Genomic DNA, 18,034 nt, shown 5'->3' on the forward strand with positions numbered 1-18,034 from the left:
AGATGGAATGTCATGCAGACAAGTACAGAGCCTATAAGTATTCAACTCGCTTGAAAGATTTTATGTTTTATTGTTTTACAACATTGAATCACGGTGGATTTAATTTGGCTTTTTTTTTGACACTGATGAACAAAAAACTTGCATGTCAAAGCAAAAAGAGATCTCTACAAAGTGATCTAATTACAAATATAAAACACAAAATAATTGATCGCACAAGTATTCATCACCTTCGAGGCAGTATTTAGTAGATGCACCTTTGGCAACAAATGCAGTCGACCTTCACTACTCCGACTACGTGTAATCCGGTTTCTTCGATAATCCGGCACTGATTATGTTTAATGTGATCCTTCTGTAATTCAGTATTTTCACTAATCCGGCACTCCTCAGGTCCCAATGGTGCCGGATTAGTGAAGGTCGACCTATACAGCCTTAAGTGTGCGGATAGATCGATCAGCTGGGCGCATCTGGACACTGCAATATTTTTTTTTAACCAAACTCAAGTTGTCAGGTTGCATGGGGATCATGACTGAACAGCCCTTTTCAATTCCAACCACAAATTCTCAATCTGGGCTCTGAATTGGCCACTCCAGGACATTAACTTTGTTGTTTTTAAGCCATTCCTGAGTAGCTTTGCTTTATGCATGGGGTCATCGTCTTGCTGGAAAACATCTTCTCCCAAGCCGCAGTCCTCTTGCAGACTGCATCAGATTTTCTTCCAGAATTTCCCTGTATTTTGCTGCATTCATTTTATCCTCTACCTTCACTAGCCTTCCAGGGCCTGCTGCGGTGAAGCATCCCCACAGCATGATGCAGCCACCACATGCTTCACAGTAGGGATGGTGTGTTTTTGATGATGCGCAGTGTGTGACTTACTCCAAACATAGCATTTAGTCTCATAGCCAAAACGCTCAATTTTCATTTCATCAAACCATAGAACCTTCTTCCAGCTGACTTCAGAGTCTCCCACCTGTCTTCTGGCAAACTCTAGCCAAGATTACATGTGAGTTTTTTCAACAATGGCTTTCCATTTACCACTCTCCCATAAAGCTGTGGCTGGTCAAGCACTTGGACAACAGTTGTTGTATGCAGTCTCTCCCATCGCAACCACTGAAGCTTACAACTCCTCCAGATTTGTCCTAGGTCTCTTGGTGGCCTCCCTCACTAATCCCCTTCTTGCACAGTCACTCAGTTTTTGCAGATGACCTGCTCTAGGCAGATTTACAGCTGTGCTATATTCTTTTCATTTCTTGATGATTGATTTAATTGTACTTCAAGGGATATTCAGTGATTTGGAAAATTTCTTGTATCCATCTCCTGACTTGTGGTGCTTTTCAGAGTTGCTTGGAGTGTTCTTTTGTCTTCATGGTGTCATTTTTGCCAGGATACTGACTCAACAGCAGTTGGACCTTCCAGATACAGGTGTATTTTTAGTACAATCAATTGAAACACCTTGACTGCAAATGGTGATCTCCATTTAACTAATGATGTGACTTCTAAAACTAATTAGCAGCACCTGTGATAATTTGGTATGCATCGTGAAGGGGGTGAATATTTATGCAATTATTTTTTGTTTTATATTTATAATTAATTTTGATTACTTTGTAGACATCTGCTTTCACTTTGACACTGAAGTCCTTCTGTTGATCAGTGTAAAAAAAACCCACATTAAATCCAATGTTGCAAAACAATAAACATGAAAACTTCCTGGGGGGCTTGAATACTTTTTATAGGTACTGTATAAGGTGTTGCACTTTGGGAGGACAAACCAGGGTAGGACTTTACACAGAGAACAGCAAAGCACTGAGGAGAGCGATAGGACAGAGAGATTTGGGAATGCAGCTCCATAACTCAAAGTTCAAAGTAAATTTATTATCAAAGTGCATATGTTGCCATATGCAACCCTGAGACAAATTTTCTTGTGGAGATAACTTTTTTGATCTCTCATATCAATGAAAGATTGCACCCAACAGGACAGACAAATAAACAAACTACAAATACAACAGGTAGTTAAGAAATAATAAGAACATTAATAAATAATGAGAACATGAGATGAATAGTCCTTGAAAGTGAGTCCACAGGTTGTGGGAACTCTTCAATGATGGGGTGAGTGAAGGTGAAAGAAGTTATCTCCTCTGGTTCAAGAGATTGATGGATGAGAGGTAATTACTGATCTTGAATCTAGTGGCATAGGTCCAGAGGCTCCTTCCTGATGGCAACAGTGAGAAGAAACATGACCTGGATGGTGGGGGTTCACGATGGTGGATGCTGCATTAGCACAACAGCACTGCATGTAGATGTGCTCTATGGCTTTACCTGTTACGGACTGGGCTTTATCCAGTAATTTTTGTCAGATTTTCTGTTCAAGAGCCCTGGTGCTTCCATATTAGGTCGTGATACAACTATGTGGCCACTACGCATGTGAGATAGCTTTCTGGAGATCATACCTGGACCTTTTGTATCTTACTTTATCACCAGACCTAAATGCCACTGATCTGGCCCTCAGCAGATTTCAGATCTCATGGTTCATTCAAGGTTGGGGGAGACCGATGATTTTGTGGGGACACACTCATCTATGACTGTCCATAACAACCATGTGTATTTGCTCAGAAAAGTGGCATCACAGGTAGAAAAGGTCGCAGAGAGAGCTTTTGGTATACTGGCTTTCATAAAACAGGATATTGAGTACAGGAGTTGGGATGTTATGTTGTGGAAGATATTGTTGAGTCCTAATATGGAGTATCTTTATGCAGTTCTGGTCACCTACCTATAGGAAAGACAAGACTGAAAGAGTGCAGAAAAAATTTAGAAGACATTGCCAGGACTTGAGAACCTGAGGTATGGGAGAAGGTTGATTAGATTTGGACTTTTCCCCAGAACATGACAGAATAAAAGGAAATATGACATAGATGTACAAAATTATGATGGGTATAGGTTAAGGGTTAAAGATGAAATAATTTATTTAGAGATACAGTGCAAAATAGGCCCTTCTAGCCACACTGCCAACCCACCAATTTGACCTTGGACTAATCATCAAACAGGTTACAATAACCAACTAACCAGGTACATCTTTGGACTGTAGGAAGAAACAGGAGCACACTGAAGAAACCCATGTGCTTCATGGGAAGGACATACAAACCCCATACACACGACAGTCGGAACTAAACTCCAACACCTGAGCTGTAATAATGGTGCACTAACTGCTATGATACCGTAACGCTCAGGGAATCTGGTGGGAGCTTTTTCACTCGGGGCTGGTGCGAGTGGGGAACAAGCTGCCAGTGGAAGTGGTGGATGCAGGTTTGGCTGCAATATTTAAGAGAAGTTTGAATAGGTACATAAATGGGAGGGGTACGTAGGGCTATGGTCCAGTTGCAGGTTGATGGGACTAGGCAGAACATTTCAGCATGGACTAGATGAGCTGAAGGACCTGTTTCTGTGCTATTGTGCTCTATGAGTATGTAGCAAGCAATTAGGAAGACATTTGGTAAGTTGGTCTTCACTGCAAGAAAATTTGAGTGCAACTTAAAAATAAAATGGCCTTGCTGTGAACAGACCTGGAGTATTGTGTACCTTACTTCAAAAGGATCTGTATGCTATTGGGGGAGTGCAATTAAGATTTACGAGACTGGTTTGTGAGATAGCAGATTTATCCCAAGAGGGAAAGACTGAATAGACTAAGCCAGTAAAAACGAAAGGTTAATTCAAGGAATAATCAAGAACTTGTAGACATCATTAGAATAAGGACTAAACAATCTGAGACCAATATGAGAAATTTATTCAAGAAAATGGTGTATCATTGGAGTTCTCCATCTTGGAGAGCTTTTGGTCAATTACTGCATTCATTCAAAGCAAAAGTAACTTATTCCTCATTATTTTAGAATCAAGAAAAGTGAACACCGCAGAGAAATGAACCTCAAGTGGAATTACAGCCATAACTTAATTAATGATAGTAGCAGGCTCCAAAGGGTCCAAATGGCCTGCTCCTTTCACAATTCCTATTGTAGATGGCCAAAAATAGTCCTCAAATTGTTTCATTTTAAACTTTTGATCCATAGCAAGACAAATCATCATTATCCACTCAAAAAAAATAATTTTTCCAACCCAACTCCAAACACACAAAAAGACAAATAACAATTTTAGTGTTTGTGCACATTTGTAAGTAGACTAAGTCAGCGGTCCCCAACCTCCAGGCCACGGACCAATACACTTCCACGAAGAATGCAGCGGTGCCCGGAACGCACCCAGCACATCTTTAAGGAAAAAGCCGAAATAAACAAGCTAATTAATTAGGTGCCGCCCGGCGCGTAAATGTTGGCCCAGATCAGAGGCGATTGCGTCGCCCAGCACCTAATTAATTAGCTTGTTTTTTTCAGCTTTTTTCTTAAAGATGTGCTGAGTGTGTTCTGGCTACCGCTGCATTCTTTGCGGCTCTGTATCAGTCCGCGGCCCAGAGGTTGGGGACCACTGGACTAAGTAATACTATTTGTGCGTAGGATGCACTGAGCAGAATTGTGAAAGTATAAAATTAAAATGAACTGAAATCTTGTAGGTAAAAATAAATTTTAATTGTTCAATCTGAGGGAACATTTAGCAGAAGTCACGTCAACCTGGAGATATTTTCAAAGTGGTCTCTATTATTCAACCAAGCAACTTAAGTCTTGGTAAAAGAAAACCAATGAAACACCAACTGGCAGAATCACTTTCAGTGCTGAGCCTTCTTCCTGATAGACTGTCATGTGTTTTTAACTACAAAATCTTCAAATAAATCATCAGCATTAATGGAAAAATCAAGCAACTCCTGAAAAGCAAATTTAAGGGCCACCTTTAACTACCCTGTGTAATAAGTGGCAGAGTTCCACGTTTCCTCTTAAATCACATTGAATTATGGAAATAATTCATCACATATTCTGCAAGCTATGTGTGAAAATATAGTTATGGGCTAACAGATATTTTGGTTCACTTGCATTTGGAGAACTTAAGTGATGAATGAGTGTGTAAGGAGCTTCTTTTATGTTACTGCAAAGGCTAACACAATGGCTTCTTTGTTATGTTATAATTAAAATGGTTTTTCTGTAATAATAACCGCGATACAAGTTCTCTCTCTCTCTCTCAACTTGTTTGGGTTATATTACTGATAAAAGAGGGAATGAACCAATTGGAATAGATGTTATTCTTTCTTGTGTGTCTGTAAGCTATTGTGTTTCGCGGGTTTTGGAGCAGAAGGCGCAATGGGGACAGAGAGAGAGAGAAGACGTGGTGCTGTGACCCTGGGCGACAGGACCGACCCTGAGCGGGAGTCCGAGGCCCAGGGTCTTCGGTGAGGAGAGGAGACGAAGACAGACTCGCATGGAGCATCTGATCGACCACCGTGGTTGGTCCCAGGCGGCGAATTGAGGGGGTTAGAGGGGATTGAATGATGGAAAGAAAACTCCGTTAATTGAACTCCAACTATTGTGCATGAAGTGGTTGAACTTTGATAAGTTTGGCGCCTTTTACTTTCCTTTTATATTTTATCTCTATTAATTATAGTTCCATTAAGATCTATAAAGAGTAATCATTTAATCGCATATGGTGCAGTGTCTTATTTGGCAGGGTAGGGTACATCATACAGCATCCACACAATCTCGATTACCCAGTTTGGCAGGGCCAAAGGCTGCTCCCCCTAGATGGAAGCCAGCTGAGCGAGCCTGAGGCTTACCAGGGGGCTACATCTGGGGGCTTCGTCCATGGATTTGATTCAGTGGGGTGCTGTATGATAGCCCTGTTTAAATCAGTGCTGCTGTGTCTCTGTGGGATTGCGGTTAGTAATGTGCGTCTCTGTGGGATTGCTGGTTATTACTGTGTGTTGGGTGGAGTGGCTGTTGGTACCCTGGAGGTCTTTGTTCGAGTTCAGACTAGCGCTGACAAGTTGGTGGTGGGACTGCCAGTGTCTATTGGTGCCCCAGGTGAGGCGGAACCATGGGCTGTCCATACTGTTAGGAGAGAGAGGAAAGAGTGGTCTGATTCGGAGTTAGTATCTGCGAATAAATGTTCCTGCTATGGCAGGCTCCACCTGGCTTTTGGGATAATGTCCACCCATAAAGGGGCGGAGGCGTACAAGACGTAGGCGGAGCGGATCTCTCAACTGTTAGTTTGAAAGTTTGAGTAGGCGGGCTATTGACTGTGTTAGAACTGTCAGGTTCAATTACCCCATAGTGACAGCTGCCAGTTATCTGAAAGTGGGAGGAAATGCATCTGGTTCAACTGGAAGCAAGATGCAGCATCTGGGGGTCTTTCCATACCTGTGTCAGGAGATTGGGGAAAAGCCTTTAGTGTATCTTCTCTGGCTAGGAGGGCAGCTAAATTGCTTGCAGTGCCAGAGGGATTATTTAAGGGGATCAGCCCCTCCCTCAGTTGTTCAGCTGATCAGAGAGGGTCGAGAAACTTAGTGAAGGCCCAGTGGGGTAACAGCTTGGGGTCTCTGGGGGAGCACGTTCCCAGCAATGCACCAAGGAACTTCCGAAAGGAAAAGACCTTATTCCTGAAGGCTTAGAGGGACCACGCCCCAGTGTGTCGTTACGGACTGATGGAAGCTATGCTCGACACTGGGGCGCAGGTCGTTGTTGTACAGTTTGTTTTACAACCGGTTTCCGAAGCATTTACCCTTGACAACCTTAAGGGCACTTGAGATTTGGGGTACCAGTGCCAGTGATTATCCAGAAGACGATTATTGGTCAGTGAAAATGGAGCTCATGAGGACATTGTCTGTGCACCCAGAGTTTCAAGCTGCTTGTGAGGACGTGTGTAGCAGCCTTGGGCCGGTACCGTATTTAAATGAGAGCCAATTGTGGTACAGCCTGGGGGAAGTACCTGAGGGTGAGACACTCTTAGTGGACGCTCTGAAATACCACAAAGGAGAGGAGTTGACCGCTGAAGACACCTCGGTGAGAGAGAGGTCGCGGCGACTGGACCCTGTAGCCGTGGAAGAAATAGGCACCGTGTATGTGGATTATAGGACTCTGAAGAGGCGCACTGTCATTGACCAGAATACGGCCCTGAGGGCCGAAGATGCTATGGTCTGTTTGTATGGTGCGACGTGGTTTAACGTGCTGGATCTGAGGAGTGGATGTTGCCAGATCCCAATGAGTGAGGCCGACAAGGAGAAGACGGCTGTTATAGGTCCCCTGGGGTTCTTCCGAACCGAAAAGGTGCCACAGGGCATATTCGGAGTCCCTGCAACCTTCCCGTGGGGCATGGGGAAGACCATGGGGGGATGTGGAGGTGTTTGGAGTTTTGGCGTATGTGGATAATCACCTAGGGTTTGGATTCACCTTGGGGGACTATAATGTGAGGAGGGTGCCGGAGCCCCGGACAACCATTGAAGAACTGGAGTTCACACTCGTCAAAGTGGAGACGGGGAAACATAATTCCGATCCGAAACTGCGGTCATTTACTGATGAATTAATCTAGAGACACAAAACAATGACCAACCTTCGAAAGGATCAGCAGAAACTCAAGAAATCGACCCAGAACAGATTGGGAGAAGCTGGTGGTATAATTGCGTCCCAGATGGAGATGGACACGAAGCGTGAGTCAGAACTGCTGAGACTGGGGCGAGAGTTGGAGGAGTCAGAGAAGAAGCTGATGTCTCGATTGCAGGAGGCTGCAGAGGCAGCCCAGGCTAAGTGCTTCAGTTTGGAGAAAATCAAACAGCAGCTACCGATTGAGGGAATGAGGAAGAATACGGCTTCGAAGGATGATGTGCGGGATGTGTGGTACATGCTGCCTTTCACTAACTTCCCCTCGATTGAGGAGGAGACTTTTGGCCCTTCTCCCACTGTCAGGTGTAGTGGGGAGGGCTAGCTGTGGGTAGCCTGGGTTACAGCAGGACCCTGAAGGAAAAGCAGGGCAATGGACACGGGACAGAGGGCTCCGAGTTGCAGTGGGGCATGATTGAGAGATTGAGAGAGGATTTGGCAAGCAGACCAGAGGTATCCCCAGTAGTATCCAAGCCCGAAGGGTTTAGGTGAAGGGGTACGGAGGTCTCGGAGGATTAGGAAACTCCCAGATAGGTTGGCCTATGTAGTGCCCGTGGAAAAGGGCGTAAGGTCTACTCTTTGGGGAGCAATGTGACTGTTTGTACCTGGATTGAGTTTTTGTGTCTGCAGGAAGGGTTGGCGAGTTACTTAGAAGTCATGAGGACATGATTTGGTGGGGGGGCGGGGGGGAAGAGTGTAGGGGGTTTCTTCTTTTATGTTACTGCAAAGGCTAACAAAATGGCTTCTTTGTTATGTTATAATTAAAATGGCTTTTCTGTAATAATAACTGCGATACAAGTTCTCTCTCTCTCTCTGCTTGTTTGGGTTATATTACTGATAAAAGATGGAATGAACCAATTGGAATAGATGTTATTCTTTCTTGTGTGTCTGTAAGCTATTGTGTTTCGTGGGTTTTGGCGCAGAGGGCGCGATGGGGACAGATAGAGGAGACGCAATGCTGTGATCCTGGGCGGCAGGACCGACCCTGAGCAGGAGTCCGAGGCCCAGGGTCTTCGGCGAGGAGAGGAGACAAAGACAAGACCTGTGTGGAGCATCTGGTCGACCACCGTGGTTGGTCCCAGGCAGCGGGTCGAGGGGGTCGGAGGGGATCAAATGGTGGAAAGAAGTCTCCGTTAACTGAGCTCCAACTGTTGTGCACAAAGTGGTTGAACTTTGATAAGTTTGGTGCCCTTTCCTTTTATATTTTATCTATTAATGACATAGTTCCAGTAAGATCTATAAAGTGTAATCATTTAATCACATATGGTGTAGTGTCTGTTATTTGGCGGGGTGCGGTACATCACAAAATCCACACAAACTTGATTACCCAGTTTGGTGGGGCCAAAGGCTGCTCCCCCTAGACGGAAGCGAGCTGAGCGAGCCTGAGGCTTACCAGGGAGCTACAAGTGCAAAATTATAATAATACAGATAAACAATGACACAAAATAAACAGACAAATTGAATCAATACTTAAATCTGAAAATACAATGTTAAAAAATGATTAAAGTAAATTAATTTCCATCATCGGCTAGCTGAATAAAGTTACAAGCATTTTTATTTTCTGCTACAACTGGGCCACAAAACTAAGTCCAACCCTCAGTATATAAAATTTAACCAGCTCTCAAATCTCTATTTAAAGTTTTTTAAAAAGCGAGTTTGATTTAAAAAAAAACTTGACCCCTTGTGATTCAGCTTTCCATGAGTAGCTGGATATTAAAGGTAATCATTAATTACCTTTCAGTAAAATAAAACACCCAACATTTTGAAGGTTTGAAACACATTTAAACACACTTTTTCACAATCCTTCTAAAGTCGGCCTATAATAATTGAATGTGGCTTCAATAAGCTGTTACAACAACAGGAAGAGACCCTCTGAACTATTATGATACTCTGAACCACAAGACATACATTTCCCAACTGCACCACAACCATGTGATCCGAGAGGTTAAAAACAATATTCTTCAAAGTGCTCCTTTCAGCAGTAACTGGTTGTTTGTACTTCATTTTTGGCTCTCAGCAAGAAGGTAGATAGGAGTGACAGTACTGGAGAGTCAACTCTGTTAACAGCTCACTGCTGGATCCCCTGCTCACTTTACACCAGCCATCAGATTTTTGATTCCCCTTCAGCCTTGATGCTAGTCATTTAACAATTTTTTTCCTGAAATGTTTCCAATCCAACAAACATGCATTTAATTTTGAACCTCCAAGTCATTCTCACCAATAGGTTTGTTTTCTATAGTGAAGACAAAACAGTTAAGGTAGAGACCATGCCATACCAGTCACTTGTGAACACTGTAGCTCCGAATAGAAATGATTCAGATGACTGCAAAGCAGAGTAGAATTAACCTCAAGTCCTTTAGCATCATTGCTTTAACCTGACCATTAAAGTTTAAGACCCAAGATGCTGAAGATAACAGACTCTATGAAATGGTGACCAGTCCAGCGGTCATCAGAACCCATTATAGAAGCAAACATCTCTGACATCCCTCATTTGGGCAATGAAAAAACCAACAAATACAAGATCTTAGACTGAAAATGCTGCCACAAGGCCAATATCTTTCCCCATGAGAATACTGGACCCTGGATTCAAGCTTTCAGACAGATGAACAACTATAATGGAGTTATCTTACCCCTTCCGTTGCCAGTCACATCTTTTCAGAAGTTCATTTTCTTTCACTAAGTACCACTGAAGTCAATTGAGAATTGGCACATCTCCCACTAGAACTTAGGTCAAATTATTCATACAATAAAAGCACAAAGAGCTTCTCACCAAAAAATTTATCATGAAAGGATTTCATTCAAGGCAAGAGGAATATTCTGTACCAACCAGCTGCAATGCACAGCATCTCCACAAATAATAAAAAGCTAACCAACAGTCTGGAAAAAGATTAATCCCTTCCACAATGACATATTGATGGCAAAATGCAACCAAATAGCCTAAAGTTCAGAAGTGCTCAAAGGTCAATACGTTAAATGCATTAACAAGCACATGGTTTATGAAGCAGCAATGATCAACTTCAGAGAAGTCAACCTACCAGGAAAGTGCTTCAAATGAATAAGGGAAAATACTAAGCGTCTCAGTCAAAGTCCCAAAATCAACTGGCAGTACTGGCAATGTTTGCTCGGCTTACAAACCTAGGATCTGATCAAGCTCGCTCCAGTTATAATTTATCACACTACAGGAAAAATATTTCCACACAAGGAAAACGGAAGTTGCCCATCCCACCATTTAATATTCTTATGATATGCCCAAGGCCTCATCGCCTCTTCTACCTGAGAGCCCTCATTTCACTCATCTATCAAAAATATATCCAAATCCTCTTTAAATTGCTCCAATGAACTAGCCACTTCAGTACAGTGTCTCAGTTATTTACCAACTTCTGCAAGAATAACCATCTTATTAACATATTAACTACACTCCCTACTCAAGACTGCCTTACTGATAGAAACAATTTTACATCTACCCTATCTCCTTACTCTTTGCTCTTCTAACCTCCCAAATATCCAATTTCTTCAGTTGCTTTCTTTTGAGAAGTTAACAAAGACTTCAACGATACTCCAGTTAACTATATTGGGATTGCTTTTGCAGCAGGGAAGAAATCCATTATTGATACACCTGCAAGGATGACTTGGAACGCCAGATGGGAAGGAAGGCAGAGGGACTGGTGTTACATTTCCTGTGGCTGCAAAAGAAAGTGCCATGGCAGAGAAGGAATAGTTTGTGGATCAGGAAACCTTCAGAGAAGTCTTTTCAGAATGGTGGTGGAGAACGTGAAATGTGCCAGTGGTAAAATCCCATTGGATATGGTATATAATAATGATGAATGATCTGCCAAATGTTAGGGCAGAACGCAAAGATAAGGGAAACTCTGTTCTTGTTCTAGCTGGGAGAAGGACTGAGCAGAGTTCAAGAAATAAAGGACAGACATTCATGAGCCTCATCAACTATGATAGAGAACAGTCATGGTAAAGGAGGTACATAAAAAGTCAGTGTGGAAGCTTTCAGAGCAAATGAAGAAACTAGGAGAACAGAATGGAGTCCTTAGAGAAAGCAGAAAGGGCAAAGAAGCTGAGATAGCTGTAGGAAGCAGTGGGTTCACGATGGAAACGGGAGAATAGAAGAGAGAAAGGTTCAGAAAATCATTAATAGCCTGATGCAAAATGAAGAGCAAGGTAACAGCATTTTGAATTTAGTACAACGCAGGAAGCAGATAAACTGTCAATATAGAAGAAAAGAAACAAAAGACTGTCCGTGTATCAAAAGCACCTAGCAGCACGAGGGTTTAATTGTTCCCATGAAATAAATATTTCAACATTAAAAATGTTTATAGCACCCCTAAGATGCATCTTTTAAATAATAATTAAAATGCAAACAAGCTAAATGACAAAAGCAATCTTTTAATGTCACAATTAGTAGCAGTGGCCACCAAATGCGCCCCTGAGCCTATTTCACCTTTCCATAAGATCCCGGTCAACATCCAACACAGTGCCATTTCACTGCATTCCCCAATATCTCTCAACATCTGAAATGCCAAGGAATCAATCTGTTTTGAATGAATTTTATTTCCCCTCCCCCACCCTGCTCCTTAAGAACTTACTGTTTTTGTCCTTTTGAAACTCTAGTTCATCAGTTCTCAAATACTTCTAATCCTCACAGCTTGCTGTTATTTCAATCAGGAAGGTGATGGGTAAAGCCAATTGAGGGGGAAGAAAGTGGGCATGGTAGGGAGGATGAAGTGGAAGCATGGAGGTGAAAGGTGGGAAAGGTAAAGAGCTGAAGAAGGAACCTAATAGGTGAAGAAAGTGAAAAGGGAAAGTGGATGAGCACTGGGTGGGGGTGGGGGGGGGGGAGAGAGAGAAGAGGGTGGATTGGCAGGTGAGAAAAGAAGGGGCAAGAGTGGAACCAGAATGGGAAAATGGAAAAAGAGAACAGGGGAGAGGGGAGAAATTAGAAGTGGGAGAAATTAATGTTCATGTCATCAGGTTGGAAGCTACCCAAACAGAATACAAGGCGTTGCTACTTCAACTTGAGAGTGGCATCATCAGGGCAGTAGAGGCCGTGGACTGACATGTCAGAATGGGAATGGGGAGTGAAATTAAAGTAGTTGGCCACAGGAAAATCCTCCCTTTGCAGATGGATGGAAGGTGCTCTAAAAAGCAGTCCCCCAATCCATGTCATGTCTCATCAACATAGAGGCCGCCGCACCGGGAACATAGGGAACTTGCTCTGACCCATAAACCTGCCAATTCTTTAACCATGCCAATATATTGCTTCCAACACCACAAACGTTTAAATCACTATCATGGCCTTCAATACATCACCTCAAATTCCTTCTGGAGATCTCTGTGGGCATTCACAAATCCTACGTTTTTCCACAGTATGTTATTTCTCCAAAGAGCTCCAATAAATCAACATTCCTTTCCCTTCACAAATTTATTTCTCTCCAATTAGCTTGAATTTTTCCAAGTGACCTACTGTAATACCTTCAAAATTTCTCTTTTGACAAGTGTTCCACTAACCTGCAGCCTTTCTCTTTATTTTGCATAAAAGAGCCAGTTTTATAACTTTCAGTCTCATGGAATTTTCACCAACATTCAACATTTTTTAAAAAAACACTGTAATAGATGTCAGCAAATATTCTCCATAGCTGCCCTTAAACTGGCAATCAACTGTCTTGCTGAATTAAATTTTGTTTAAGTATTCCATGAGTATTGCAAATTAAGCTACAGAGTGGACTGTGGGCAGGATTTCAAACCAGAAAAAAAGGGGTATTTGCCCATCAGAATGTGAGAGAGAGAGATCGAGAGAGAGAGAGATTGAGAGAGAGAGAGATTGAGATGTTACAAATGGACCTATAGAAATCAAAAATGTAAGTCATGTTATTTATGTCATCTTTAAGAAGGTGCTCCAATACATTTCCTTGATTCTATACTGTAAACCACAGTGCATACTCACAACACATGTATCCCAATCAAGCAACCATTTTTCTGTGGATGTTGATTGGTCTTAAGTAGGTTGAACCTGCAACCAAAGTAAACTCAAGAAATTCCACCATAATTAATAAAAATCACAAAAGTCCATCTTCACTAGTTAAACTTCTGATTCACTGTTGTCTGCCGGCAGATGGAAGAGTAAAATTCAGTGGTGATCATGAACTGTGCAATCTAAAAGATGAACTGCTTAATTTCCTTTTCCAGAAATAAATTGGACATTCAAAGTTTACCAACATTGAGACCATGGATGTCCATTTTACAATACTATTAAGTTAACTAGTTGTGTGCAACATCTTTAATAGGTTATCTTTCAACTATATTGGAGAGGTCTATGATTATCACACAAATCTACTACAAACAATGCTACAAATTACAAACAAACTGAATTACTATCAAATTCAGTTCTGTTAAATGTCTCCAGACTAAAGTGATTGGACGTCAGGGACAGGTTTAACGTGACAGCTGGAAGATGGCTAACAGTTGTAAACAACGGTTGAAATGTAGCAGCTGTCTAAAAGTTAGAAGAGGTTTCAAGTTATTGAATTAAAGCATCGAACAAATGTCTTCCTCTAGCCGCCCAAAACAGCACATTGTACCCCTTGTATAGAGGATGCGTTATTTGTCCGCTCAAGACTTATACTTCAATAACTATTAATTTTCCTAAATATACTAATGTTAGATCATTCATGAACACAACTTCAGAGAACCGGCGATCACAATTCCAGAAATACAACAATCACTTGTTGTATTTAAATAAACCACAATGATATTCGACTTCTCGCATACTTGCCATGAAGGGAGCAAATTTTACACCGTCTACGTGAGATTATAAGAGGATCACCAACCAGTAGATTAAATTCCATTCTGAATAAAACAAATCAATAGCAGCTGTTTATAGCGAAAACTTTTATAACCTTATAAAATAGCTGGGTGAGATCCAATACAGATTCCACAATCGGCTAGTTGAACACCAGTTTAAAAACTACTTACAAATTGTAACCAAAGTGCTCACACTCTGGAAACCAACATGGCTCGGACCTAGGTCATGAACAGAATCATAAATCAAATGCAACAACTCCAATAAGGGGAAGTGAAAAGGAGTGAGAGATGGATTTGATTTTATCTTACAAGGATTTGTAAACTCCTTGCCAAGAAGCGCTGACTCACTGAAGTTGTGCATTAGTTTATGTAGAAACAGTGCAGCGGCCTGTGACCCCTGGAGACCAAACCCCAAGCAAAAAGCAAAAGAACTGGCCGCCAGGGGGGAGGCGAGATGCGGGGTTAAGACGATACCCACCGTCCCTACGTGTGGGTAGCTCTGCCTTGCGGAGCCCGCACCCAGATCTCCGCCTCGCACGCAACTCGCGAAGTAGGCCGAAGCCACGGGCTGGATTAATGTCGCCACGCACTGACCTGGATAAACTGAATGGTGAGAGCGCTCTTGCCTACGCCGCCACCGCCCACCACCACCAACTTGTACTTTTCCTGCACCACTCCGTCCTTGGCGGCTGCCATGGTAACCAGGCCTGGGCCTGCGCCCGAGCCTCGGCCGTCTCACACCGACCTTCCCAGCGACGCTTTCCCGCAGCGGCACAGCGAGCTGCTGGGGCACGAAGAAGGGGATGAAGGAATGGAGAGGGGGTGGGGGGGAAGAGAGAGACAGAGAGCGAAAGAGAGAGGAGGAGGAGGAGGAGGGCGGCAAAATTTCACCTACACCGACAGCTACTGGATAGAAAAAGAAACTTTATCGAATTGCACCAATGGATGTGGTCAAGCGATGCGACTCATAAGGCAGATGCGACAGCATGCAGGCACCGGTACTGCGGAGCCGCCACAGAGCAAATGGGAACGCCGACTGCGGGCAAATGATGGCCGGCGCTCTTGGGGGATGTTAATACATGCAAATGAGCTGCTGAATATTCACACACTTCCAACCAGAGCATCCACTCCAGCATTGCAGAACTGAACTCAACACGCTCCCAAATCAAATATACAGGTTTAACATTGCTTCTACTCGACCATTTTACTCCTCATCGGTGCTGTTTTAAACCTTGTTGCAAGGACCGAGTGTAGTCCATGTTGGTTTCAGTGAATGCAAAAAAAATCCCTGTGTCGCAATGTAACTGATTAGAATCAGCAATCAGTGTTGTAACTGATTTCGTCCTGCGTGATCTGATGTTAATTTCAGATTTACATCAGCGTTAATAAATATTCGGTAAAGAAGGAAATCATTCTTTCCATCGTGCGCTGACAACACTGCTATCTATTAATCCCTCTCATTTGCCTCATCATTTTCCGTCTTTATCCATAATCTGCATCTTACCATTTTTCCAATAAATCTGTTGGGCACTCATCCATTATTTTACTTTTTTTTTTGCTCAGCTCCCTGAAACAGCTGCCTGGGTGATATATTTTAGAAAGCTGCATTTTGGTTTTACACCTGTAGATATAGATGACTTTTTGCATTTCAACTTTGTATTTGAATATGATAATATGATGACAAATCTCTATTATTTTTGTTATTCTGTGTTTTTCCCCAAAGTTCTAGATTTTGTTCTCCATCTCGCTCTTAATAATTTTTACGAACCGCTTGCATTAATGTCCTAGTCATGCTATCATTTCGGATCGTGGTCAACAGGTCATTATATTCTACCAACGGGTTAAACTTCGCCTCCAGTGATTGAGTCTTGATTTACTTAAGCCGATGGCCCGCCTTTTACAGATGCAGTCCGATTTTCATTCCGATACTGAGGAATACTTAAAGTTCATAACGCTTGAGTTCAGATCACCCACTGTGCCCACACCACTTCTAAAAAGCACTGCCAATACATCCTGTCCTGTCTTCCCACAATGCCCTGCAAATTTCGTTTTGCAATCCCTTTTTGGAGACTGGGATGATTTCTGCATTCACCAGCCTTTAAGACAGTGTTTTCCAGATCAGGGTATCTCACCAGGTAAAATACCTTCGTATCTTCCCCTTGGATCTTTTGTTAATTAGTCTGCGTCCTCCAGCAATCGCTCTGCCACAAAGATTTCTCCCCGTCTTCTTTACAAATTCTCCCAATCAGCGCAAGAAATGTTTTCACTCATTTCCCCAAATACGAATTAAATTTTGTTAAGAGCACTCGCTCCGTTATGTCAGTTCCCAGGATCTACAAGTTAAACGTTGGAAACAATGGCATTCTTCAACATGTGTGAATGCACGTTCCGAATAAAGGTGCCACAAAGGAAAATTGTTTTGCTGAAGGGGTTATATCCGTGTAATGGGGGCAGGGGGGACGGAAGGAATGATTAATTAATTCGGTGGTCTTCCGATAACGATTAGCAACATCTGAAAAAGTACTAATAATCGAAATGCCAAACTCCATTTCAAGAATTTGGCTTTCTTTTACATTTGAAACTGAGTATTGTTTCAAATACTTGTCGCGATTTAGTTAAAATAACGGCCTTGGTAATCTCTGAATGCATTAATTTTACCCGACACCGAACAAACCAGGTGAGTTTTTCTTTTGTTTTTCTATATGGATTTACACCAATAATTGAGACAAATTCAATGCACACGAGACCAGTGAACTAGGGTCGCGAAGCTTGGTTTTCATTAGGTATAAGTTAAAAGATAATACCTTACTTAGTATTAGTATAATATGCATTGCAAACGCATGTCAGCAGCGGAGATGTGATAATATTCTACCTAATATAAACACCACAATCAAGTCTCAGCAGAGAGGAATAAAATGATTCAATTTTTCCATTAACACCAGAGTAATGTGATTATTAAAGACTGAGAATACTCTTCGCGGGACTTGCATTGTCATGTTGAAAATTTTATTAAACAGTGGGCATGAGTCATTACAATTTAGTGAAAGATCTGTGCTAAAAGACGTGTCCCTTACAGGATTATACAATCAAGTTTGGACAGAAGATTTGTGATCAACTTTAAGCGCGCTTTAAATAGGAGTCAAATCTGTCGGCCGAATGTTTCTGTCTATAAATTACGGTCCACCGGTTACAACAGAAAATAAGGTGTAAGGATCCACACTGACATGAATATTTAAAATTTACATTTAAAATAAGGGAGTACTTGATAAATCAGAGAATGTCGCCGAGAAATCTTTCTTCTTGGCAGCAGAGTGAACCGACAGATTGTTCGGTGATATCTGAAAATTTGCGACTTTGCTTTTCGAGGCGTACATGGTGAAGTCCTGAATTTGCCTGCACTTGCAGGAATGAGTGGTAACAATTCGCTGTCAAACAGCTACCATTAACTTTCGGCAAATGCATTCGCCCTGAAATTGCAATGACTTTATTTCCCAAAACAAATCTCTGCTGTCTTTCTCCAACAATCCACATTCATCAAGTAACCGATTTCTTTTCCCTCTGGCTATTATTTCTGGAACTTTCGCCATCACAGTGGTTAAACGGATGTCTCGCGTAATTGACTATATCCCAACACTCTTTTCTAAACAAGGGTGTAATATTTGCAATTAAAATTCACATATTAATCAAAATGTACATGTTAGCCA

The 18,034-nt window shown here is 42.2% G+C and overlaps 1 protein-coding gene across 2 annotated transcripts in view; it reads right to left on the minus strand.

Annotated features, from left to right (window-relative positions):
* The window catches only part of rras2 (RAS related 2), a 70,761-nt gene extending 54,638 nt beyond the window's left edge, over positions 1-16,123 (minus strand). Inside the window, exon 1 of one of the 2 annotated variants that reach the window (XM_063061896.1) lies at positions 14,925-16,123. In XM_063061896.1, coding sequence (XP_062917966.1) covers positions 14,925-15,026 — 102 coding nt within the window. In that variant the 5' untranslated portion in view covers positions 15,027-16,123. Of the gene's footprint in view, positions 1-10,147; positions 10,870-14,924 lie in introns of those variants that run through there. The other variant, XM_063061897.1, reaches the window with a different exon arrangement.
* Between the last annotated feature and the right edge of the window lie 1,911 nt (positions 16,124-18,034).

The sequence above is a fragment of the Mobula hypostoma genome, chromosome 11 (assembly GCF_963921235.1).
Source record: "Mobula hypostoma chromosome 11, sMobHyp1.1, whole genome shotgun sequence".
Lineage (NCBI taxonomy): Eukaryota > Metazoa > Chordata > Chondrichthyes > Myliobatiformes > Myliobatidae > Mobula > Mobula hypostoma.